We start from the raw sequence: 25053 nt of genomic DNA, 5'->3' as shown, positions 1-25053 counted from the left end.
CACAGTTGTGAATGAACTTGGACTCTTCATGAATGGAGTTGGCAGGTTAGATGATGGACAGTTGCCAGTGGGCATTGTCATCCAAACGTGGCCTACAGGAGAAGTCAGTAAGATTTACTGTGCCCAGAAGCTTATAGCTTTTCTTTATTGGATGTTTTTTTTTAATGATGGGAAGTGTTTATCACAACATAGAAAGTGGAGAGTCCAAGACACGTTTTTTTTTTAAGATTTGAGCATTGACAATTTCTCCTGTCATGTTTCATGTACTATCATCAATAGATATTCTTCTAATTCAGCATGAAGCAACAAACTTGGGCAGACTTTGCGACGTTTATCACAACACCTACTAATTTTTTGTGTCGCTCTCATTAGAATTGGTTCATTTTGAGGGCTGTAGGAGAAACAGGCAAGGTTATGACAAGCGGAGTGACTGTTTGGAATTATTGTCGACAAAACTGAGTTTAAAAAAAGGCAACAGATCTTACTGTGTCATGAAACATCTGATATTGATTTGTTCATAATTCATGTTTTACATTATCTGCACCACAAGATGCTTGTTCCTCAAATTTAATTATTATTTTTTTCAGATTTTATACTTGCAATTGAAAAGTCGTTATGACCGCAACTGATTTACAGGATAAGGCAGTGAATCTCTCCTCTCCGCTCCTTCTTCTCCAGATCTTAAGCTTTAACTGGCGTACCTAGGACGAAGGACTTGACCCAACAGAACCAAATCAAGACTAAACCAAAGCAATCTAGACCAAGCCAAACAGAATCACACCAATCCAAGCACGTACCCATCACCTTCGCCTGTCATAACGATGAAGCTGGAGAGCATCCCAGCCGACATGAGTGAATGGAGAGAGGCGGACTTTGCCTTCAACTGCACCTACATTGTGCCAGACCAGGTCTCGGACCCTAGCTTCAGCCTACCCAAAGCCATGACCTCCATCCCGCGCAACCTCACATTCGAATATGGTGCAGACAATGAGGTAAGAGCAAAGAGTAACAACTTTTCACCCCCAGACCCAAAAACGTCCCTTCGTGCATTGCCTTACTGATCAATAACTTCCTGCATGCAGAACTGAGAGCCACTTTGCTAAGTTTATGTGTGGTGTGCATACTTTTGGTCAAAATCAATCAAAGGGAACCAACTAACAGATATACAACGCATTCACTAACTATGCTAATGAAGTTCATTCAAGTACATACTCACTGTCCCCGTTGTCGTAGATTTTATTTACAGATTGGTGGAATTACATAATGTGTCAGTACGTGCTTTTCAGAATGCTAATTCTTGGTTGCATAACATTTTGTCGCGCCATCTGTATTGAGTTTACTTCAACAATAGATTTGCTGACAAATAAGGTTTCTGCACATACCGCGTTGCGCGGCTAGGTCGAGAATGAATGTGGAGCAGTCGCCACAGGGTCAACGACAGCTTGAGGTCAGGGGCCATTTTACGTCATGGCGGCGCTCGTTTCTGTTTTGCTTTCGTTGATACTTTGTGCGACGATCGTCGCCACACTCGGCAGGCAAGTTTGAGCTTTCCCAGCCATGGCTTGGAAGCCTCTTTACATCTCTGGGTCAGTGTTACACACAAGCGCATCCAAGTGGGATGTAACACAAGACACGCATGTCAGAGATCAGCTTGCCTTCCGCCAGGTGATGGAGTCTCTCGACTGCGTAATCACATCAACATCTTCCTCCCTCGCTCTCTCTTTCTTGCTCCCTTCATTTCATCTCATTCCTCCCTCACCCAGGTGAGTCAGGCTGGGCAACGGTTACCTGAGTCAGAAAATCAATGAACGGTCCATATGTCAATATGAGAACAGACATCCGCCCAGACGTGGCTCCTACAGTGTGTCAAACAAGGTATTAGGCGTGATTAATCAAGAAAAAAATAGACTGTAACTCCTACTGTAATATAAGAGAGGATGAAAAGATGAAAAGAAAAAAGAAACTCAGAGTGGGTGTATATATTTTCCTCCTTTTTCAAGATCAAGCTTCTACCAGTCACTTTGTTGCTCACTACACATTCTCAGTCTCACACGTACAAACACACACACACACACACACACATACTCGCACATCTATACTTGTGGGGCCCCCTCATTTACTACATTCATTTCCTAGCCCTTAACCCTAACCTTAACCATGCAAATTACATGCCTAACCCTAACCCTTAACCTAACCCTGATTCTAACCTTAACCCCAAAACTAAGTCCTAACCCTAAAATAGACCCTTTTACATGTGGGGCCCCATAAAATGGCCCCACAAGGTAGGTGGTTTCTGTTTTTTTTTTTATCCTAACAGGGATCAAATGTCCCTGTTAGGATAGAAAAACATGGTCACACACACACACACACACACACACAAAAAGTATCAAGAAAGGGGAGATGTGTCTCGATTCGCATCTCTCTCACGCTCGCTTCTCTTATAGTTACTCTTCATGCTTTTCTGTGGTTGACTTCGTCCTCTTCTTCCTCTTTCTGTGTTCTCACCAAGGCAGCATTTCCTGCAATAGTTCCTCATCTCTCGCTCTCTAATCACTCCTCTCTCCTTCCTTCTGCCGTGTGATCGGCCAGAGGGTTGAGAAAGGTATGAAAACTGAAGTTGGGAGGTCATGGCGGGAATTTTAACTTGCCATGTTTTACCCCTCGACGTCAGACCAGCATGCTCTGAAAATGCTTCTCACGCTCACTTGTTGCGGCTGAAAAAGATTTTCCCAGCTAGTATGCCTTCGCATTACCAGAAGTTGTCAGACGTATTTCTATTTGCATGTGTCTCGTCAAAGCTGTCTGAAGGTCAAACATGTCTGCTCACGAGAGGAGCGGTACTTGGGGCCTTGGGTGCTTGACGGTTGTTCAACAAGTTCATACTCTTTTGCTGCCGTCTCATCCGTGTTCATTTTCAAACTTGAATGTCATGCAGTGAGGAACATAAAGAGAAGCTTAATGGTAAATGTGTGTGTGTGTGTGTGTGTGTGTGTGTGTGTGTGGCACACATGTAGTATGCACAGTGTACACAGAGACTAGGAGAAAATGTTTGCACGCATGTGGTTGCCAAAAAGCTGCTTTCCCTGCCTCAGTCTTTCCTCCATTGTGTAGTTTCTCTTCCTTATGCTGCAACACTGTAAATGTCACTCCTTACTGTCATCTCCCCATTAACTGGAAAATCCGTTTCCTCAGAAGATCCTCAAATGAATGATTTCCTTCCCAACAGTGCGCGTCTGCCCGTGTGTAACTGTGCCACCCGTGCATCTGTTTACACGTAGGCGTAGAGTACGGGCGTGTACTCCATTTGAAGAAATCCATCTGTCTGTGGTGGATTTAATCACCTCTCTTAAAGTTAATAGAGTACTTAAAATATGAACTGGGTGCTCATACTGTATGAGACAAAGCAAGAATCAGTTAGCGCATACGTTTGTTTTTGGGGTTTTTTTCACACAAACCGCAGTTTTACAGTCAGTATACTCACAACACAGGTTAGCAGCTAAATGTCTGTTTAGCTGAGAATGGGAGTGGCTCGCCGTTATCTCCTTGGCCCGTGTTCCTCCTCATACCTCTCATTCATTCCATACCTTCCTCGTCCTCTCCGTCATTGTTGGGCCTGCGGAGGGGAGAGGGCTGAGCAGGTTGGCTTGGGGGCCGGCCAGGCACGTGGCAGATGGAGCGTTATAGTCAGGGGTGGATGCGGATGGGGGAGGAGGACAAGAGGAAGGAGGAACAGGGGATCTGGGTTAAGCCCGGACGATTAACTTTCGTTTGGGACAGGCAAGTAGGCGGCCAGCCAACCAGCCAGGCATCAGGTCACAACCAGGAAGAGTGCAAGAGCTATAGACCCTGTTACCAAAGATCTCCGACGCACTTCCGCTTTGTCTTGGTGGGGTAAAGATCACTTCTTGCTGTTGCCAGTAACGTTACGAAGCCAACTTTCTGTCGCTTCCAACACTTGTCTGCAGTCGCTTATTTTGTGTCGTGCTGTGGCCGATCACACAGGACAGGTGTTGTCATTGAAATGCCTTTCTTTGTTTGTTTTCAGATGATTGCATGACTTTAAAAAGTGGTTTTGATCGAGGGTCACAAAGTGCTAACAACCCTGGCGTTAGAGTTAGCTTTGCTTAGCAAGCTAGCAGTTTGTAGCCATTGTGTCATGGGGGTGTTCTGATGGGGAGGACTGCTGACTGAACAGGGGACCAGGGAAGGAGTGGGGTAGAAGGGCAGAAGAGGTAACAGCTGATAGCATGGGTCTATTTAAAAATCGACGGCCTCCCTTCCTGTTCCAGACAAACCTCAACTCAACTTCCTTTATCGAGCCCCCCCATACACACACACACACACACACACATACATACACACACGCATACACACACACACCCGCCCAAGCTTTCTCAACCTGGTACAACGCAGCGGTTAGGCAGTGTGACTGGCGAGCGCTGCAGCGACTCTTTAGTCACGCAACACCAGCGACGCACAAAGACCTTGTCACACTTGTTCAGTGAATCTCACATCACCTCGTCCGTCTCTCTGTCCACTGCACCGACGCAACCGATCCCCCCCCCCTACCCCCACCCCATCCACTGCCTGTGCCCTGCACTCATTTCTGTTCTCCCCTTGGCTCCTGAAGCCCTATGTGACCTGTTGTTCCTCTAATCAAGTACCACATTATCTCATTAAAAGAAAGAAAAAAAATCATGATCATGTTCACAAGTTGTTTGGTTCAGTGTTTGTCAGGGAACCGTTCATCAGGCATCGCCTTATTAATACTGTACAGGATGACAGCCTAAATGGTGCTTTACTAATGGCAGGCTTTCTCTCGCTCTCTTTCTGTGTGTGTGTGTGTGTGCGTGTGTGTGCATTTTTGTGTGTTTGTATTGGGGGGAGGGTATCTTGTAGGTGTTAAAAGTTTGAAGACAAAGACCCCTGACGCTGAGGTTGCGTCCCACAGATGCTGTTACTCATTGTAGTGTGCACATACAGCAAGCAGTGTGTGTGTGTTTGCGTGTGCCTGTGCATGTGTGTGTGTGTGGGGGGGGGGTGCAACCGCATGTAGTATGCACACGTGTACCCTCAAGACTTGACACATCCTTGAATTTTCTACGCCGTCTCTATGGAAGTCTGAATCAGAGTCAGTGGAAGTGTGTTCCTGGCAGCGAGGAGCACGCAGTCATTTCCCATAACTTTTGTCTTTGTATGGATTTTTACCTATTGTGTTTCCTAATCCCACAGAGGAAGAGGCCACTGGAGGAATTTTTAAATGAATCAGATGCCTGGTTGTGGTGGCTATAGGCGAAACGTTGGCCCGTACACATTTTTTTGGGAAAGCCCATGTCTATTTCAGTTTTGAGATTCAAGGTTTTCTCTTTGCATTACCAAAGAGTTGTCTGAAAGAGTTTGGAAAGGCCATTCTGATAGGTACTGATAAAAGATGGAAGCAGTTGTTAACCTTTACGCGCATTAGGGTAGCCCACAAATCTGTGGGCTACCCTACCCTTTGCGTTTGGATCCTTCATACAGTACAGATGAGATCACAGCACAGATAAACAGAGGAGGCAATTCACGTAGTATTCAAGATAAACAGGGGTGGTTATTGTGAGTTGAATTGATCTGCTCTCTCGCTTGCTCTTTCTCTCTCGCTCTCTCTCTCGCTCGCTCTTTCTCTCTCGCTCGCTCTCTCCCGCTCACTCTCTCTCTCGCTTGCTCTTTCTCTCTCTCTCGCTCTCTCGGAGTGCGTGTGTGTGTCTGCTGTGCTTATGAGGACAGCAGGTCAGAGGTCAGAAGAGTAGGTCAGAGAAAGTATAATTCCTTCAATTCGTTTAGCTCGTTAGAGTTGAAAGTGGGTTACCTTTTACCGGGAAGCATCTCGGGAGCTGTCTGGGTCAGCATGTCAGCAGGTCTAAATGGGGCCGAACGTGGATATAGCCGGGCTGGGCAGGTGATACAGCGACGATTTGGGCAGGTGAGGGGGCTGGGATGTCAGAATGTACTGTCGAGCCTTGTTGGAGTGCCTGGGGCCCAATTCAATAACAATTCTCAAACTGGAGGTGGCCACTTGATATTTTCAACTATGTACCCAACCAGCAACGTCTCCTCTGACATCCATAGTAGATTTTCACATCAGTTAAGACCCGATACCCACCTCACAACCTTTGTTATTAATGATGGCTCACACTTAAACTGTGTACAACGATCAAATGACTGAACAACGCTGAATAGCTGCGTCCGGGTAGTGTGGCGGTCTATTCCATTGCCTACCAGCACAGGATCATCGGGTCGAATCCCTGTGTTACCTCCGGCTTGGTCGGGCGTCCCTACGGTTGGCCGTGTCTGCGGGTGGGAAGTCGGATGTGGGTATTTGTCCTGGTCGCTGCACTAGCGTCTCCTCTGGTCGGTTTGGGCGCCCCACCCCCCGGGTCGGCAGAGAGGGGGTGGAGAGGGGGGGTGGAGCAGCGACTGGGATGGCTCAAAAAGAGCGGGGTAATTGGCCACTATTGGATTATTGAGGTGGTGTCTCAGTTTAATGTGAAAAATGTAAAAAAAATGTAAAAAAAAAAAAAAGTAAAACGTGGGAAAAAAAACAAATGTGCAGGAGCTATTTCTTTTTCTCAGCATTTTTCTTTTCTTTAACCGGCCTTTTTTTTTCTTTTTTTTTATGATGATATAAATTACATTTCTTGCCAAGATGATAATGAAGTATTTTTGTGTATTTGTTGTCTTCTAGGTCAAAGGGGTGTTTAGCAAAGAATACATTCCCCAGGGGACTCGCTTTGGCCCCCTGCAGGGAGACATCTACACCAAAGACAACGTCCCCAAACAAGCCAACAGGAAATACTTCTGGAGGGTGAGAGGACACCCACCCACACACACACACACATTTCTTGCAAATGTATGCACATGTACATGAACACACACGCACACACACACACACACACGCACACACACACACACACACACACACACACACACACACACACACACACACACACACACACACATTTGTCATCTCTACTTTTCCTTTCTCTCTCCCAAGTGTGGCTTGTGTTATGCAGGAGTTTTTTTTTTTTTTAATGCTGAGTCTGTTCCCATGAGTACTTTCTGCTACTACCCTACGTATGTTCCTTCCGGCTTTGTTTCCTGTAAAGCTGTCAGAGGGGTGTTCCCACCCCGTGCCAAAGTGAAAGTCTGACGTGCCCTGGGAGCAATTGCGACAACACGCTCCCATGAGACAGGTGTGGGATAAGAGTTTAATGTGCTTCCTAAGGCGTGCATAGGAGCTGTGTGCGTGTGTGTGTGTGTGTGTGTGTGTGTGTGTGTGTGTGTGTGTGTGTGTATGTGTGTGTGTGTGTGTGTGTGTGTCTTGTGATGTGTGACTGCACGTACATTTGGCTGCCTGCCACCACAGCCTGTCCATACCAGCCTATGTTAACTTATTCCTTTCTGTTCTGTTTACAAATGGACAGCCACCACCCCCCCCCCCCACACACACACACACAGAGTTCTGGTTCACGAGAGGCGTGCCGATGATTAATCCCTCTACATCAGAGACAGGAAAGAAGAAACTTCCGAAATTTTCAAAACAAAGGGAGAGAGAGAGAGAGAGAGAGAGAGAGAGAGAAAGAGAGAGAGAGTGAGAAAAGGAGAGAGAGAGAGAGAGAGAGAGAGAGAGAGAGAGAGAGAGAGAGATAGAGAAAGCTAGAGAGAGAGAGAACCAGTGTGATTCTGTGAGCCACGCCTCCGTGTGGTAAAGAGGCAGATAAAGGTAGTGTCATTCACTCAGGCACAAACACATACAAGCGCACAACACAACGGACTCGCACTCTAAAATTTAACTCACTTCTGAAGAGAATATAGGACATCTAACTGTTCATGGCAGAGGTGAATTTGGATCTATATTTTAATTTCTTAAATATGTTGTAATTCATTGTCTATTTTTTCGTACTCTGTCAATATGTTTGATGATTTGGTACATGTCTTAGACTTGTGTGTAAGCCATGTTATGTCTTACAAAATGTTCAGTAATATTGAACATGGATGCTGCAGCAAAACCATCACAATGTCACTGCTTTTAATGAATGTGTTAACGTTTTAATCACCCCTATTAATACCGTCTATTAAGGTTAATAATTATTTGTAATAATTATTCATTGTGTGTGTTTATGTGAGCGGTTGTGTCCGTTATCAGCCAAGTATCCCGAGATCTGAGATACTCATCACGCCGTGAGAATATGAGTTATATATGGTTTTTCTGTCTTTTTTTAATCACCCCCTCCTCCTCGTCAACAGATCTACAACGGAGGGCATCTTCACCACTTCATCGATGGCTATGATGTCCACAGAAGCAACTGGATGCGTTACGTCAATCCGGCCCACTCGCTGTCCGAACAGAACCTGGTGGCGTGCCAGAACGATCGCGACATCTACTTCTACACCATCCAGCCGGTGGAGGCCAGGCAAGAACTTCTAGTCTGGTACAGCCCGGAGTTTGCTCAGAGACTCTGCAGCCAGCAGGACGATGTCAAACAAAGTGAGTAGCGTGTGTTACTCAAAAAGCTGCATCGACTTCAGCCAATTCACTGGGACATTTACACATTTATCAATACATGAAATAATTTCTCTTGGCGGTTTGTTAAAATAGAAGTAACAGGAACATGAAATTATGACTTAAATAATTTTAAATCAAATTTAAATCAAATTAGAGGACAGCGGGTCACCTTAATCCCTGGTTGGCTGAATGAAAGCAATTTTATTAGAATGGCTCTGTATTTTAAAAAAGTGAATGTTGAATGTTGGATAGAATCTTTTTGGCCAAATTAGAAAGGAGCCCTTAAATGTATGAATATGTAAAATATGTGTGACGTAGGGAATATTTAATCATGTTAAGGATATTTGAAATGTTGATCTAACTTTACCAAAGACTTGACTGCAGTATAACTTACATCCAGAAGAATAAGATGGATTCATACAATAGTAAAGCATTAAAAGGCATAAGGAAATTACGTTACAAAAAAAAATGAATTTATCAATCAATTTTTCAAACTTTATTCAAATAGCCCATTTTGTACATCAAAACACAGTGCCATATGCTTTACATGGAATCAAGTTAGAAGTGCAACAGAATTAAGACAAGAATGTATCATTGCGTTTACCCACACATCAACTTTCAAATGAGAAGTCCTTGGTCATGAATTGAGCCATGCCACCTTAAACTATTAAGACCTTTATATGTCACTTTTCGCTTGGCTGTATACGATGTAATGGACAGCAATATCCATCCTGATAGTCACTTGTTTTATGGATGACTATGAGGATTATACTGTAGGACTTCTCAACTTACAAAACAAGTCACAGTACTCCGTACTCATACGATCAATAAGATCAGTACATCTGATACATTTGGTTCCCCTTTTACACTATACAAACTTTCTGAGATGGAAGAATTCCAAGACAGACAGCTGTCTGTATGGGTGGGAGGCGTGACGATGCACAAAAATATGTTTTCATTTTTCTCACTAAATCTGATAAAATGACATGGCCTGAATGGCCACAAATGACTACCGAACAGTCTTACTAGCATGCAATCATCGCATAAGGGATGACAACAAAAGGAACCTTTTATGTGTTTATCACACAAAATCTTGATTTAAGTCCTTCAAAGGAAAAGAAGACACGTTCTGATTTTATCATTTACAGACAGAAAAAAAGAGTTCACCTGAAGCTAGTTCTATGTCCGGCAGCATTGCCACAGATGCCTTATACTGTACTCTGCTCTGTGTATGACACACAAGACACTGCTCTACTGGCTTTCTGATATGATGCAAATTTTCACCCACCTACGGGCACACACATAGGTATGCATTGGGATAAACACAACACACAAACACGCTCAGTCACACACACACCAAAACTTTTGGCCATTAGTGGGAAAAATTTCCCTCAATGTAAGATATTAATTTTCCAATATAAGTAAAAGTGCAAGTCATCCACTTGTTGTTCTGAAGAACTCTCAGTTGCCACAACACCTAGTGATTCATAACAACTCAACATACCTGATGACAAATGATTTGGTGGCAATGTTATATGGCAGTATTTTGTCCTCTGTAGTGACACTGTGGGTTGTATTATTTGAGCTTGCTGCAGAGGACGCATCGGTGACTCATCTAATTGTTAGAAACCAGGAAAAAAAAACTATGCCATGTAGGGAAATACAAAGGGAGCTGTTTCATGTTTCTCGCAACCTGTGCGGAAACACCCATACCAAGAATAAACATGTCAACCAGGAAACTCGGATTATTGCTGAATAATTGTGACCATACATGACACATAGATGTACACCCATGCTAGCCCACACACACCCCCATACCAAATTACTACTATCTCTGCAATGACAAACAGAAACCTCCGTATCATCTCAAAACTGAAACCACTATCATTTACCATAAGAGGGAGTGCCTTAAGGGGGAGGATATGCATGTGTGAGTGAGTGTGTGTGTCTGTCATGTCTTGTCTCTCATTACAAATCATTTTACACCCGAGAGCTTTCCAATCTATCTTGCCTGATTTCACATAATGAGTATATTGCTGACAGTGTAACCATTTAGGCTGTATCTATTTATTCAGTTATTCGTTCATTCATTCATTTCATCAAAGTAACACACCAATTCAGAGTCCCCAAAAGTTCTTCTATTTACAATTATAGGGTCATTTCAAACCCCCAGTTTCTAAGTAAAATCATGGAAAAAGCCGCTTTCCAGCAGCTGAACAACTTCTTGGCACTAAACAACTGTTTTTATCTTCCAGTCAGGATTTTGACCACACCACAGCACTGAGACTGCTCTTGTTAAGGTCTTTAATGAAATTCGCTTAAACACAGATAGTGGCACAATCTCAGTCTTGGTATTATTGCATCTCAGTGCTGTATTTAACACAGCCGACCACAAAATATTACTAGACGGATTGGAAAACTGGCTGAGACTTTCTGGCACAGCACTAAACTGGCTTGAATCCTACTTAAAGGACAGGGACTACTTTGTGTCTATAGGTAATTACAAATCTGAGCAGACAAAAATGACATATGGAGTTCCCTAAGGCTCCATTCTGGAGTTTCTTCTGTTTAAAATCTATCTGCTCCCACTAGTTCAAATTATGGAAAACAAAATGTTACTATAATTACGGAGATGACACACAGACTTACATAACCATATCAGCAGGAGACTATAATCCCATACAAGCACTGAGTAAGTGCATTGAATAAATCAACTGCTGCACGAGTTCTTACTAAGACCAAAAAAGTGGATCACATCACTCCAGTTCTGAGGTCGCTACACTAGCTTCCTGTCCATCAAAGCATTGATTTTAAAATACTGCTCTTGGTTTATAAAGCACTGAAGGGTTTAAGGCCAAAATACATTTCTGATCTGCTACTACACTATGAACCATCCAGACCTCTCATTGACAAGTCCTGCTTTCTGTCCCCGAAGTCAAAACTAAACATGGAGAGGTAGCTTTTAGTTTTTATGCAACACATATCTGGAACAAACTCCCAGAAAACTACAGGTCTGCTGCAACTCTCAGTTCTTTTAAATAAATGCTGAAGACTTTCCTGTTTGCCGCTGCCTTTTATTAAATCAAATTTGAAGCTTTTATCATCTTACACTGCACTGTAACTTTTACTCTGTTTTATCTGTTTTAGCTTTTGTTTTTTCTCTTTTTATTTACTAAGTTTAAATGTATTTCTATTTTCTTATGTTGCTTTTACATTTTGTCTTAATGCCTTTTATGTTTTATATAAAGTATGTTGAATTGCCTTGTTGCCGAAATGTGCTCTACAGATGAATTTGTCTTGCCTTGCTTATTTAACTTTGCGTTTTTGTCTTTTTCTCTGCATAGAACATGTAAGTGCAGACGAGGACAATGAGCCAGAGTACAAACAGCACCTACCCCAGCAAACCTGGCTTCGGGAGAAATCAAGGGCAGAGGTGAAAGAGGAGAAAACTGAGGAAGGAGAGGACAAGATTGACGTGGAGGTGTTAGAAAGAGACACGCCGCCTGATACACCAGATGACCAGATCATGGACTACAGCCGAAAAGTTGACAGGAAAGAGACGGGAGATAGAGATGAAGAAGGCTGCGGTGCCATCCCCTCCCCTCAGCCCGGACACAATGAGCCTGGCTTTGGCTTGACTCACCCATACCTCCCTGACCACCACTCTGCATTGCCCACACCACATCGGGACATCCCCCTCCACCTCCATGGCCTCTATGGCCACAGAGAGGGACTTGTGTCATCCTACCCACTGTATCCCCATTCCAGACCCCTCCAGCCCCCCTACCAGCTCCTACCTCCCTACAGTCCCCATTACTCTCGTCTCATCCTTCCCCAGTACTCCCCTCCTTTCCCTGGGGTGCTGCCCTCTAGAGGGCCCCTCCAGTATAATAACTATCTGGGACGTGATAGACTCCCATATCCCCAAATGGGTCAGCCAGGTCTGCTGCCAGTGTCTCTGTCCTATCCTGGCCCACCCCAGAGGGGGCTGAAGGAAAGGACACCTAACATGTCGCCCCCCTGCGGTGCACCAGCCACCCCAGAGCTCTCCCCGCTCCCTAAACCCAACAGCCAGCAACAGAGCCCACCGCAGTCTCCCATGGGCTGCGAGGAGGCTATGAACCTCAGCTTGGCCACAACCAAAAAAAACCCAGCACCTCGCAATGGCCCTGGCTACAAATCTCTGCCCTATCCTCTGAAGAAGCAGAATGGGAAGATTATATATGAGTGTAATATCTGCCTTAAGACCTTCGGACAGCTTTCTAACCTCAAGGTGAGGCCTAGCATTCTCCTTTTTTATTGTGGTATTTATTGTTATTATCCAACTACCCTAATGCATTTGTAAATTCAGTTAATTAGTCGAATCTTTCAGATGTCAGTAATCACCTAATGGTATTATAATAATATATTGTGACACCATTTGCTTGTTTATCACATCCTATATCTTTGTTTACACCCTGCTATTGTAGGTTCACCTGCGAGTGCATAGTGGTGAAAAGCCATTCGAGTGTAACCTGTGTAAGAAGAGCTTCACTCAGCTGGCCCACCTCCAGAAACACCACCTGGTCCACACAGGAGAAAAGCCACACGAATGCCAGGTTATTGAATATAATGACCTCTGTGTGTGTGTGTGTGTGTGTGTGTGTGTGTGTGTGTGTGTGTGTGTGTGTGTGTGTGTGTGTGTGTGTGTGTGTGTGTGTGTGTGATTGTCTTGATCACTTCCAGCGTCCTTGATGTTCACTGCGTGTTTAGACATGTACATCTTTATGTAAGAAGTGCATGAAAAAAAAACAACAATGAGAGCGAAAGAAAAAGAGAAAGAATAGAGAGCAAGGCTATAAATGTAAATGATCTCATGCACATACCTACCTGATAGCACACAGTGTCAGTTGGACTTTCACTTAGCCACTACCCAGCCTTGTGATACAGCTGGAATCCCGGAGCTTTTGTTCATAACATGAATGTGGGTGTGATGAGACCAGTCAGCGCCATGTTACCTCTTGCTTTTATGTGTTTACAGTTTTCTGTTATGGTCTTATGATGCACCAAACAAAATAAACTGGTTGAAGATCAAGTCCTGTTTACACCCATAGACACCATGTTGTCCCTCCAGTTTTGTACAACACTGACAAAATGATCCAAATAGACCGGAAGAACCTGATCAACATCCTTTAGGTGATTTTATCATTATGACAAAGGAATGACAGTTCTGGCCATATTCCCTCAAAACAACCCTACAATTATGCTGTTTTTTTAAGGGTTGAGTCTATTCATGAGGGTGTTACTCATTTCACAACGGCTCAGCTATAAATTCAAATCTTTTTCTCTTTTCATTTTCTCAGGTGTGTCACAAACGCTTCAGCAGCACCAGCAATTTAAAGACCCACCTACGACTCCATTCTGGTGAGAAGCCGTACCAGTGCAAGCTGTGCAACACCAAATTCACCCAGTACATCCACCTCAAGCTGCACCGTCGCCTCCACAGCTCACGGGACTGCCCTTACCGCTGCCAGCTCTGCACCCAGGCTTTCTTCCACCGCTTCTCCCTCCACATCCACCAGCGCAGTTTTTGCTCGGCCAACTCGACCACCAATGTCAATGCGCACATGAAAGAGATGGTGGAGCGGTTTGATGCCAGCCAGGAGGCAGATGCCCTCCCAGAGGTGGCCACCGCAGCGCAGGTGGAGGCCGCCGTGGTGCGCTGGGTTAACAATACCCTGGAGGGCTGCGAGGGGAAGGAGGACCAGAAGGAGGCCAACCTACTGCTGAAGGTCCTGACAGCTGCCATTAACGCCCCAGTTACACCAGTGTCCCAACCGGCGGCGCTCACATCGCATCACAGTCCTCAGCTGCCCTACCAGGAGAGGGCGAGCGTGGTTCATCTTTATAAACGTCCAGTGGTAAAAACAGAAGGACTGTGAGGAGAAAGGGAAAGAAAAACTTGTACAGAGAGGATGGATGGGCATTTAGTGTATAGTAGAAGTTCGCATACTTTAGTCATCTCCTCTAAACTAAAGAGATATCACCAAATAAAAACGCCCTGTTTTCTCATTATGGGACACCATAGGGAAGAAAGACAGTCCACAAGCCAATGAGCGCAATACCAAAAGAAGAGCATCCCAAAGACTGGGCTCGTACTGTATTCAGTCATTGCACTTCCACCCTTAACTCTACTCAGCTATGAACAAAGAAAAGAGAGAGGGCGGGTGTTTTATTCATTGCTGTGAAGTTCCTAAAACTGTTTTCGCTCAGGTAGACAAGTATTTGCTTTTTTTTTTGTGCTTTAACTTATTACTTTTTTCTTTTCTTTTTTTGAGGCATTGTGTCATTGATATTTATTTAGTTGACTCACCTGTTTTTCTGCTTGTGCTCTCCTTGTAACTGTTGAAATTACCTGGGAAACGTGACCCCATAATCCACAATAGGGTTCACCAGAATTCAGGAACAAGCCTATGAGTGTTTGAGCCTGTGTGTATGAATATCAATGGAGGAAAGAAAGTGTGTGTCAAACGGTGCACAGCGATGGCACCAGCCACCTTCAAGACAATCAGAAACATCAATTTTGCATTTTTGTTATTTTGTCATGTTATTTATTTGTGATAAAAAGGGAATGATTTTGAAACTGTGTGTTTAAATGCTTTTGCCAAAAAAGAAAAGAAACTAAGAATCAAAAGAAAATGTGAACAGGATCGGTTTGCAATATATAGCAGTACTGTTTGGATTTATAATTTTACAATTTATTAAAAGTTAAGCAGGGAAAAGTGACCCGGACCTTTATAAGAGCTTTACAGCTTTGTTTTTTTTTGGGGGGGGGGGATTTTCCCCTCTTTTTCCCCTCTTTTTCTCCCCTATTGTATCCGTCCAGTTACCCCACTCTTCCGAGCCATCCCGGTCACTGCTCCACCCCTCTGTTGATCCGGGGAGGGCTGCAGACTACCACATGTCTCCTCCGATACATGTGGAGTCGCCAGCTGCCTCTTTTCACCTGACAGTGAGGAATTTCACCAGGGGGACATTGTGCATGGGAGGATCACGCTGTTCCCCCCAGTTCCCCCTCCCCGAACGGGGCGCCCCGACCGACCGACCAGAGGAGGCGCTGGTGCAGCGACCAGAACATATACCCACATCCAGCTTCCCACCCACAGACATGGCTAACTGTGTTTGTTCGGACGCCGAACTAAGCCAGAGGTAACATGGGGATTTGAACTGGTGATCCCCGTGTTGGTAGGCAACGGAATAGACTGCCACGCTACCCGGATGCCCCCGCTTTACACATAATTTGATCCTGTTCTTTAGAAGCTTCCTCATCATAAACATGCACAGTATGGAAGATAGAACTTGGGGGGGGGGTATGGTCCATCTTTTTATTCACACTCAATGATCAGATTTTCTCACTGAAAGTCCATTATTGTGTATGTGAGATGCTAAGATGAACAACTTATGCCCTTCTTTCTTCATCGCATTGTGTTTGAATTATATCAGCCACAGTCAAATATGGTTCATTGTACGTAAGTACTCTGCTGGCTCGCTGGACATCATACACCCTGGTGGCTGTGGCATCAGTTGTCTGATAGAGACCATGGACACATCAGTACTTCAATGTTAGCTTGAGACAAAGATGGGAATATACATACAGGTATTATTCTAAATTACTGTTTTCTTATCATGTTGTACTGCAAAAAGCCAATGCTTCACATACCGACATTACCCAAAACTGTAATGCAGGAACTGTTCTTAAACAAATTACTACTGAGTCAGAAATGTATTTCATTTGTTATTTTTGTAGTATTATTTTTCCTCTAAAGTTTGTACAGTATGTTTGTCAATGTAGTTTATTTTTGGATACAAGCTATGAAGTGTTGATAATTTATATGTGAGAGGCTATTTTGATGATACTTTTATATTTACATGATGTAGCATTTTAAACTTATTGTTTCTCTATGTCTGGTGTTTTAAATTCCTCTTTTTTCCCCTCCAATCCATGATCATATATTTGCATGTTTGTACGACAGCAGAGGCCTAAATTACACTGATAGTTGTACAAATAATCCAGCTGATATGCTGCCACCAGTTCATATTTCCACAAACTTTTTAAGTGCTATTGTTAATTTCTACGTCCCATCTATGAATAAATTGGGAATAAGCACAGGCGCTACACTGAGAGAGTATTTTGTATCTTTTTTCTCGAGCTATGACCACGGCAATGACAATGGCAATTTTATTCATATAGCATATTTCATTACAAGTAAGCTCAATATGCTTTACATCAAAAGACTAAATATGTATTGTAACGTGCATGGATTAGTAGACACGCTGGCCGCTGGCTGGTGGGTCTGACCCTTTAGTCGAGCGGTTAGCGATGTCTCCTCCGGTGTGGGCGATACGGGTTCGCGTCCCGGCCGCGGCAGTTCCTGTGGTTGCGTTGTCCCCCGAATTCACTACAGTATTAAATATCGGCATGACCATTGGAACATATGTAACATAAACAATATGAGGGCCGTTTGGGGGGAAGGAGGAACTGGGGGGAATAGTGTGACCCTCCCACGCGCCACGTCCGCCTGGCGAAACTCCTCACTGTCAGGTGAAAAGAAGTGGCTGGTGACTCCACATGTATCGGAAGAGATGTGGTAGTCTGCAGCCCTCCCCGGATCGGCAGAGGGGGCGGCTTAGAAGAGCAGGGTAATTGGCCAAGTACAATTAAGGAGAGAGAAAAAGGGGGGTATGAGCAATACGAATATAGGAATATAAGCATGAGTAATATGCAGAAACTGAATCAATGAAGCTTACACCCAACGTACATTAAACAAACTGTAGCGAATTCAGGGGACAACGCAACCACAGGAACTGCCGCGGCCGGGAAGCGAACCCGTATCGCCCGCACCGCAGGAGACATCGCTTACCGCTCGGCTAAAGGTCAAGATCCGCCATCCAGCGGCCAGCGTGTCTACTTATCCATGCACGTTACAATACCATAAAAAGGACTAAAAATACAAAAACATCAACAACACAATCAAATAAAAACAGGAGTTTCCATTTGATTTCCAACTGTACAAGAAACGCGCGCGCGCGCGCGCGCACGCACGCACACACACACACACACACACACACACACACACACACACACACACACACACACACACACACAGTAATTAGCCATAAGCCTTGGAGAATATAAGTAGGCTTTCGAATGTGGAAACAGTTGTGGTGGTCCTCAGACCAGCAGGCAGCTTGCTCCAGGGAGCAGGACCACTGTAACTGAAGACCCCCCTCACCAGACTTGGGTCTGATTCTGGGTACAGCTCGAAAATCTCCGCCTGATGACTTGAGAGGCCTGATCAGTCTATAATCAGCGAACAAGTCAGAAACGTACTGAGGAGCCAAACCATTAAGAGCTTTATAGACTATTCTGTACGATTCTGTATCGTACCAGGAGCCAGTGAAGTGATTTCAGTACCAGAATAATATTTTCAAATGTTCGTGTACGTGTACGGACTCTGACTGTTTGGATAAGCCTGCTTGAGATCAGGAACACTTTATTTGTCATTTCCGTTTCCCCCAGCCCACAGCAGTGCAACACAAAGACAAAAACACATCCAAAATTACAAGAACACACATATCCAAATTAACACATATATCCAAACTAAAAAAAGAAAAAGAAAAAAATCACTGTTCAAGGGAGCGAACGGAGCCAGGACGACTGCGGGAACTGCCGGTCTGCATGGGCGAGCAGTTAGCTTAGCCCGCTCCGCTTCCGGACGAAGCAGACCAAGCGCTCCCAGCCGATCCAGCGCCAGCTCTCCCAGCCAGACACCCTCGACACACCTCCCCTCACTCCACACGACGACATCAAAAACACCAACGCCAGGTGAGGCCGCCGCCAGACCGCCCTCGGTGTTAACGGAACTGCCGGTCTGCATGGGCTAGCAGTTAGCTTAGCCTGCCCCACTTCCGCTTCAGATAAATGCATGTACCAATTACTCATTGTCAGTTTGATTTATTAGTACCCTAAGTTTTGATATATATTTTTAAGTGATAAAATGCTGTTCTGGTGAAGTTTGTAATTAATCAAAATTAAGATCAGTATCCAAAATAATGCCAGGTTTCTGACTTGCTCGTTGTTTTTCAGAGACAGTGATGCCCGGTGTGAATAAATATCCTGTCTCTGGCTTTTAGGACCAACTATGAGTATCTTTTCATTCAGCAAGTTTCTGGACATCCAACAATTAATATCATCAATACAGATTACTAATTTATTAACAGGCTGGAGATCACCAGAGGAAAGGGAACTGTACAACTGTGTTTCATTGGCACATGAATGGCAGGATATAGTGTGTTTCTTTATGATAATACCAAGCAGAAATAAAGAGCAATGGCCCAAGGACTGACCCCTTGTGGAACCCCAGAGGGAAAAAACAAAATCAAAAAACACTTGGACTTGTTTTTCAGTCAAAGTTTTATTAGACAAAAAACACAAATCTGCACTCCCTCGCAGAATCCAGTCAACCCTTCCCCTCAATTGCTGGTTACCCAAACCTAGAATGCCCCCCCCCCCAAGGCGTCTTCATTAACATCTTTTTTTTTCTCAGCTCACTTTCCTAGAAAATAAAGGAACTGAATCTCAGTAGAGACAAACTTACTAAGTATCATCATTACACTGTTTTTGTATGAAAAACTTGGTAATTATGAAACTGAATCTACTTGCTTTGCGGTCTATCTTTAATAAGTTCAATAACACTGTCTGCAAAGTTTGTAAGGAACGGTGAGAAATGGCAAACAGAAAATAATATCTAATTTACTGGAATCGACAGACATGACGGTTGAGTGATGGTATGTGTTACCGAGTTTTGACATAAAATTCTTCAACGATATGGTTCAGCAAGGGCAACAGTGACTGATTTGGATTTACAGGCACACCAGATGCACCTGTGTTGAGACGAAACCCAAAATCTAACTCTCATGAGATTTTTGCCCCCGCCCCAGATGCTCTCTCAACGTTGAATCGACAAGAACTACATCAAAGTTACCGTAAGCATGGTTTGCTTAAATTACGGTAACTCTCTCTCTCTCTCTCTCTCTCTCTCTCTCTCTCTCTCTCTCTCTCTCTCTCTCTCTCTCTCTCTCTCTCTCTCTCTCTCTCTCTCTCTCTCTCTCTCTCACTCTCACACATATACACAATCAAGTTTTTTTCTATCTTTTTTGGGTGCTATGACTCCTCTTTCTATTGTATTTCTTGTGATGTCTGCTGTGGGGGAGGGCCCCCATAGCACATGCCTGCAAACTTCTGACCAGAACAAAAACACATCAAGACTGGATGAGACGCTTGTCAGTTAAATGCTGCGCCCTCTCAGTCTATGAGAGAGCCTTAGTAACAGGAAATCACGTCTCTTAGAGTTCACTGGCTTATGAATGGTAGATGTGAACATGGATAATGTCACAAATAATGTCACTTCTAATGCTCAAGAAATAATTATCGATTTTGAAGTTTATATAATACTTAAACAGAAACTAGAATAGAATGAAAATTATGTTTTACATAACAAGGCAGAATAAGTAAAGTGGGTACATGAGAAATTCAATTGAAATAAATCACTCTTGCGTCGTTGGATTGACGGCAAGGAAACAAATGGAGCAGGACTGAACTCGACTGAGCCGAAATGTGATTATTGAATGAACTGAAGTGAAACAAACTGAACGTAACTAAGCTGAAGTTAACTGAACTGGAGATATCGTCACATGTTTTTATCAATATCTCATCACCCCTGTTATGAAGGATGCATTGTACCTGGAAAACCAGGTGGTTCATCTTGGGGAGCTTGGGGGTGGTGGCCGGACTCACGCAGAAAGGCCTTCTGTTTTATATGTTTCCTGTCCAGTTTTGCGCGACACTCGATTCATTCGCTTAACTCCATTAATTCTTATCCAACTCTGGAAAGTCCCCCCCCCCCCAATTGTACCCGGACAATTACCCCACTCTTCCGAGCCGTCCCGGTCGCTGCTCCACCCCCTCTGCCGATCCGGAGAGGGCTGCAGACTACCACATGCCTCCTCCGATACATGTGGAGTCGCCGGCTGCTTCCTTTCACTTGACAGTGAGGAGTTTCGCCAGGGGGACGTAGCGCGTAGGAGGATCTCGCTATTCCCCCCAGTTCCCCCTCCCCCGAACAGGCGCCCCGACCGACCAGAGGAGGCGCTAGTGCAGCGACCAGGACACATACCCACATCCGGCTTCCCAGCTGCAAACACGGCAAATTGTGTCTGTAGGGACGCCCGACCAAGCCGGAGGTAACATGGGGATTCGAACCGCCGATCCCCCGGAGGCCCCCTGAAGCAAGTTTAAGTTATGCTGCTTCTAAGAGTCATGACAGGAAATCCTGTATATACCACAATGGTTGAATAGTGAGATGGAAATGAATGAGATGGAGCGAAAGAGAAAATAAGAGAGGATGGGTTAGAGTAAAGCACACTTCATCAGAATTTCTTGAACCTGTTTTCACTGCGCTCATGCCTGTCGTTGTTGATTCTTTGTTCCTTTTGCGGCTCATATTCCACTTAACATAAGATTTGCCCGTCCATATGCTCTCATCGACAAAGTTGGCACGGACATCTTAAAGATAAAATCTCAAGATGACTTCTTTAAGGTGGAGACTTGAAAGAACATCTTCAAGGTCAATGACATAAAATAACCCCTCCACCCGTATCAAATAGCTATGGAATGCTCTCAGGGTGTCATAGTTGATCTTTAATTTTACATTTTACCGTATCTGGCCTTTATTTATACGGGCTAACCTCACAACGGGAGCTTTTAAAGGCGAGAGTAGTCAGAGATGGCCACAGCATATTGAGAATGAACAAACACATTTTAATATTGTGTTGTGCAGAACAGATATCACATATAACAAGAAAAGTGAGAATCAGTAAGCACGTGTGGAAAGAGTTGTCAGGAAGAGAAAGTGTCATAGTCCTAAAGCAATAAACTCGGTCACGATTTCTAGCCTACATACTGGCGTCACCTCCGCTCTCATAACGTTTGTATACTTATGACCTCATTGTGCCTCTTGAGGATCTTTATTAAGGGGATGTCCAGCCTGAAGCGCAAGCTGTTTGTTATTCCGATGACATTGCTGTCATCATTTCCACAAATTCACCACCTTGCCCCAGAACAAGGGAAAAAATTAGCAAGATCTCAAATCAGAGTTGCTCAGTTAAAATAAATTGCAGATTTTCCCCCCAGCTTCACCACCTAATTGAGCTTGGTTTAATTAGTGGAGTGCCAACAATTGTGGACCAAAATTGTGTTTTCATATCCAAATCAATCACCTTACAGTAAGAAAAGTCAAGTCAGTTTTATTTGTACAGCCCAATATCACAAATTACATCCAAAAAAAAAATTGTGGGGGGGGGGGGCGTCGGGGTAGCGTGGCGGTCTATTCCGCTGCCTACCAACACGAGGATCGGCGGTTTGAATCCCCGTGTTACCTCCGGCTTGATCCGGCGTCCAAACAATTAGCCGTGTCTGCGGGTGGAAAGCCGGATGTGGGTATGTGTTCTGGTCTCTGCACTAGCGCCTCTTCTGGTCAGTCGGGCGCCTGTTCGAGGGGGAGGGGGAACTAGGGGGAATAGTGTGATCCTCATGCGTGCTACGTCCCCCTGGCGAAACTCCTCACTGTCCGGTGAAAAGAAGTGGCTGGCGACTCCACATGTATCGGAGGAGGCATGTGGCAGTCTGCAGACCTCCCCGGATCGGCAGAGGGGGTGGAGAGGCGATCGGGACGGCTCGCAAGAGTGGGGTAATTGGGGAGAAAAGGGGAGGGGGAAAAAAAGAATTAAAAAAAAACAGAAGAAAAAACCAGTCCCATGTTCACCATCAGTATGGGAATGGACCTATGTAGTCACTACACGATCAGATTTCGTTTTTTTTTTTTCCTTGACTTACCCCAGCAAACGTGCCTCTTTGGGGCCCATGTGGGGCCACTGCGGGCAGGAACAGAGGGCCCACTGTGGGCCCCGTTACCGACATGAAATGCGGGGTACGTGTGGGCCCCAGTGGGCAGTGTGGGCTGCCCATAGTATGCCCACACTTTGGGCTGGCAGCAGTGGTCCCACGCGGGCCCATAGTGCCCCATGTGTACCTGGTATGCTAGTGAAATTTATTGACAGCCAGCTCAAACAAAAAAATGAAGAAAATATAAATTATACGAAGAAATAATTTATGGAAAATTGGAAACAATTGGAGTTGAAAAACAAAACTATATACCAAATTAAATGCTTTTATAAAACAGAACAACAAACATAGAACCACATTTGAACACAATAAGAATATTAAATCTAAAAAAAACCCAAACATTAAATCTATTTATTTTTTGCCCCTTCTGCTCCTTCCTCCATCTCTACCCCTGGCATTTCTGAGCCACATATTGATGGCAGCTTCCACCTCGGATGCTGTGGCCCGGCTGCTTTTTGTCACAGCATCTGAAGAAAACAACAATTTAAATGTAAGTGCACAGTATGAGTTAGCCACAGGTGGAGCATTTAATCTAGCCTGGGCTTCCAGTCACCTGTTGGGGTAGAGGCCATCTCGAACAGAGATGTCTCGAAACCTGGGCAAGTAAAGACAAAATTATCTGTATGTGACCGTGTTTTTTTATTTAGGTAAACTGACACTTTGATTGTTCCGTGGACTCAGGCGGGGCCAAATTCAAATTAAACTACCCAAATCCAACTTCTTGGAGTATTTAAAGTAATGAGGATTGGCACCACCTCGTGACCAAGCCCAAACTGAACCAGGGCTATAGGCTATATTTACTTGTGTACTGCTAGAGTGATAGAGTGTGTCAAGTTTATTACTGCACACATGCACAACATGTCAGATGTATTGCAGACTATATGAGACTACAATAAGCTGCTGTGTGTGTATGTTCGCTAAATTTCTGATGGTTCAAAATTATTAAAATTGTAAAGTTATGAGTAATAGTTAATCTGTAATTAAGTTGGTTAAAAAAATAGCATGACCTGCTCTATGGGAACATTTAAGGGACAAAAAATTAACAAAAAAACTAGTGTTCTTTCTCTTAACTATAATATGAAACAGCTGCGACAAACCAAAAAGTTGAGACGGTACTTGTCTTGTTGGATGGGCAGTTTTAGTTAAGTATGGGATGGACCGGTTATATCTTGGACAACTTGTTTACTGTCCTTTTTGCAGAGGTCTGACTATATGCAGCATTGGGCATGGGCAGTAAATAAAAAGTCTGAGTACCGTTTACCCTAAAGCAGTTGTAATCTTAAAACGTTTTAACCGTACTGTCAACAGGGGGTTGACCTCAAAGGTCAAAACTGCTGTGGGCCTCGCATGGGCTAATCCACAGAGGGCCCATGTGGGCAAGACCACAGTTGGGCTTGCCCACAGTAAGCCCACATAGGTGCCTCAAAGGGCAAAACTGCTGAGGGCCCCGCATGGGCTGACCCACAGGGGGCCCATGTGGGCTTACTGTGGGCAAGACCACAGTGGGTTGCCCACAGAAAACCCTCATGGGGGCCTCAAAGAGCAAAACTGCTGTGGGCCCCGGATGGGCTGACCCACATGGGGCCCATATGGGCTTACTGTGGGCAAGAGCACAGTTGGGCTTGCCCACAATAATCCCACATAGGGGCCTCAAAGGGCAAAACTACTGTGGGCTCCGCATGGGGTAACCACATGGGGCCCATGTGGGATTAGTGCGGGTTTGCCCCTGCCCACATTGCCCCACAGTAAAACCACACCTACCCACGGTGTGCCCGCACGGGCATGTTTGCTGGGACTATCTGGGGGATAAAAGCATTCCTGAAAACAAATGAAAATGAATTTGAATCCAATCAAATCAATTAGATCAAAGCCATGAATGTTTTTGTGTTTATGTGTGTGTGTGTCACCCTGTTTACACTTGGTTTTGAAATGCGTTTTGGGCGATCGGATCACAAGTGACCAGCGAGACACTTCGCCGTTTACACCTGTGTCTATCATGCGCCTCCAAATGCGTCCTGCTGACCACTTGTGATCACATTTCGTTACTCCGAAGAAGAAGAAGAAGATTTCGTTACTGTCTATGCCACTTACGCTACAAGGTCAAAGGGCATCAGTCAAGCACCAGATTTGCCGACTAGCTGTTAAAACAATAGCTAATGTTTGAAGATGTTTCAAGCACTAATATACGTACATGTACAGACTATTCCAACTGTTGAGATGGGCAGGACTGGTTCTTCTGCCCAAATGGAGATTAGGCATCTTGTTTCACTTGTACGCCAACCACGTACACTCTCCTCTGTCTCCGTTTTGTCGAAAGTTGACGCACTGTTACCAAAACAACCACCACATCCTGCATTGATGAGTATTTTCCTGTTATGTCCATGCCGAGGACGCATCAGGACGCATTAGCGTATACCCTACAAAAGATATGTGGTCAAATGCGTCCCAGACCACCTCGGCACGTGGTTTGAGTAATCGGTTCACAAAACCTGTATTTAGTACTGTC

At 44.5% G+C, this 25053-nt stretch overlaps 1 protein-coding gene across 1 annotated transcript; it reads left to right on the top strand.

Moving 5' to 3' along the window:
- Window positions 1-821: 821 nt before the first annotated feature.
- Window positions 822-15004, top strand: prdm1b (PR domain containing 1b, with ZNF domain). The gene is made up of 6 exons (XM_056298667.1): window positions 822-992; window positions 6725-6844; window positions 8287-8527; window positions 11890-12818; window positions 13015-13143; window positions 13888-15004. The coding sequence occupies exons 1-6, from the start codon at window positions 822-824 to the stop codon at window positions 14464-14466; spliced, it is 2169 nt and encodes a 722-aa protein (XP_056154642.1). The 3' UTR covers window positions 14467-15004.
- Window positions 15005-25053: the final 10049 nt, after the last annotated feature.

The sequence above is a fragment of the Lampris incognitus genome, chromosome 18, assembly GCF_029633865.1.
Source record: "Lampris incognitus isolate fLamInc1 chromosome 18, fLamInc1.hap2, whole genome shotgun sequence".
In the NCBI taxonomy this organism is placed as follows: Eukaryota; Metazoa; Chordata; class Actinopteri; order Lampriformes; family Lampridae; genus Lampris; species Lampris incognitus.
The sequence above is the reverse complement of the archived record's forward strand: the minus strand, read 5'-3'. Positions and strand labels throughout refer to the sequence as shown.

Coding starts and splice junctions, on each gene's coding strand:
- prdm1b (XM_056298667.1), top strand. CDS start 822: ATGAAGCTGGAGAGCATCCCAGCCGACATGAGTGAATGGAGAGAGGCG. Junction 993..6,724: donor AATATGGTGCAGACAATGAG/GTAAGAGCAAAG, acceptor GTTGTCTTCTAG/GTCAAAGGGGTGTTTAGCAA. Junction 8,528..11,889: donor GCAGGACGATGTCAAACAAA/GTGAGTAGCGTG, acceptor TTCTCTGCATAG/AACATGTAAGTGCAGACGAG.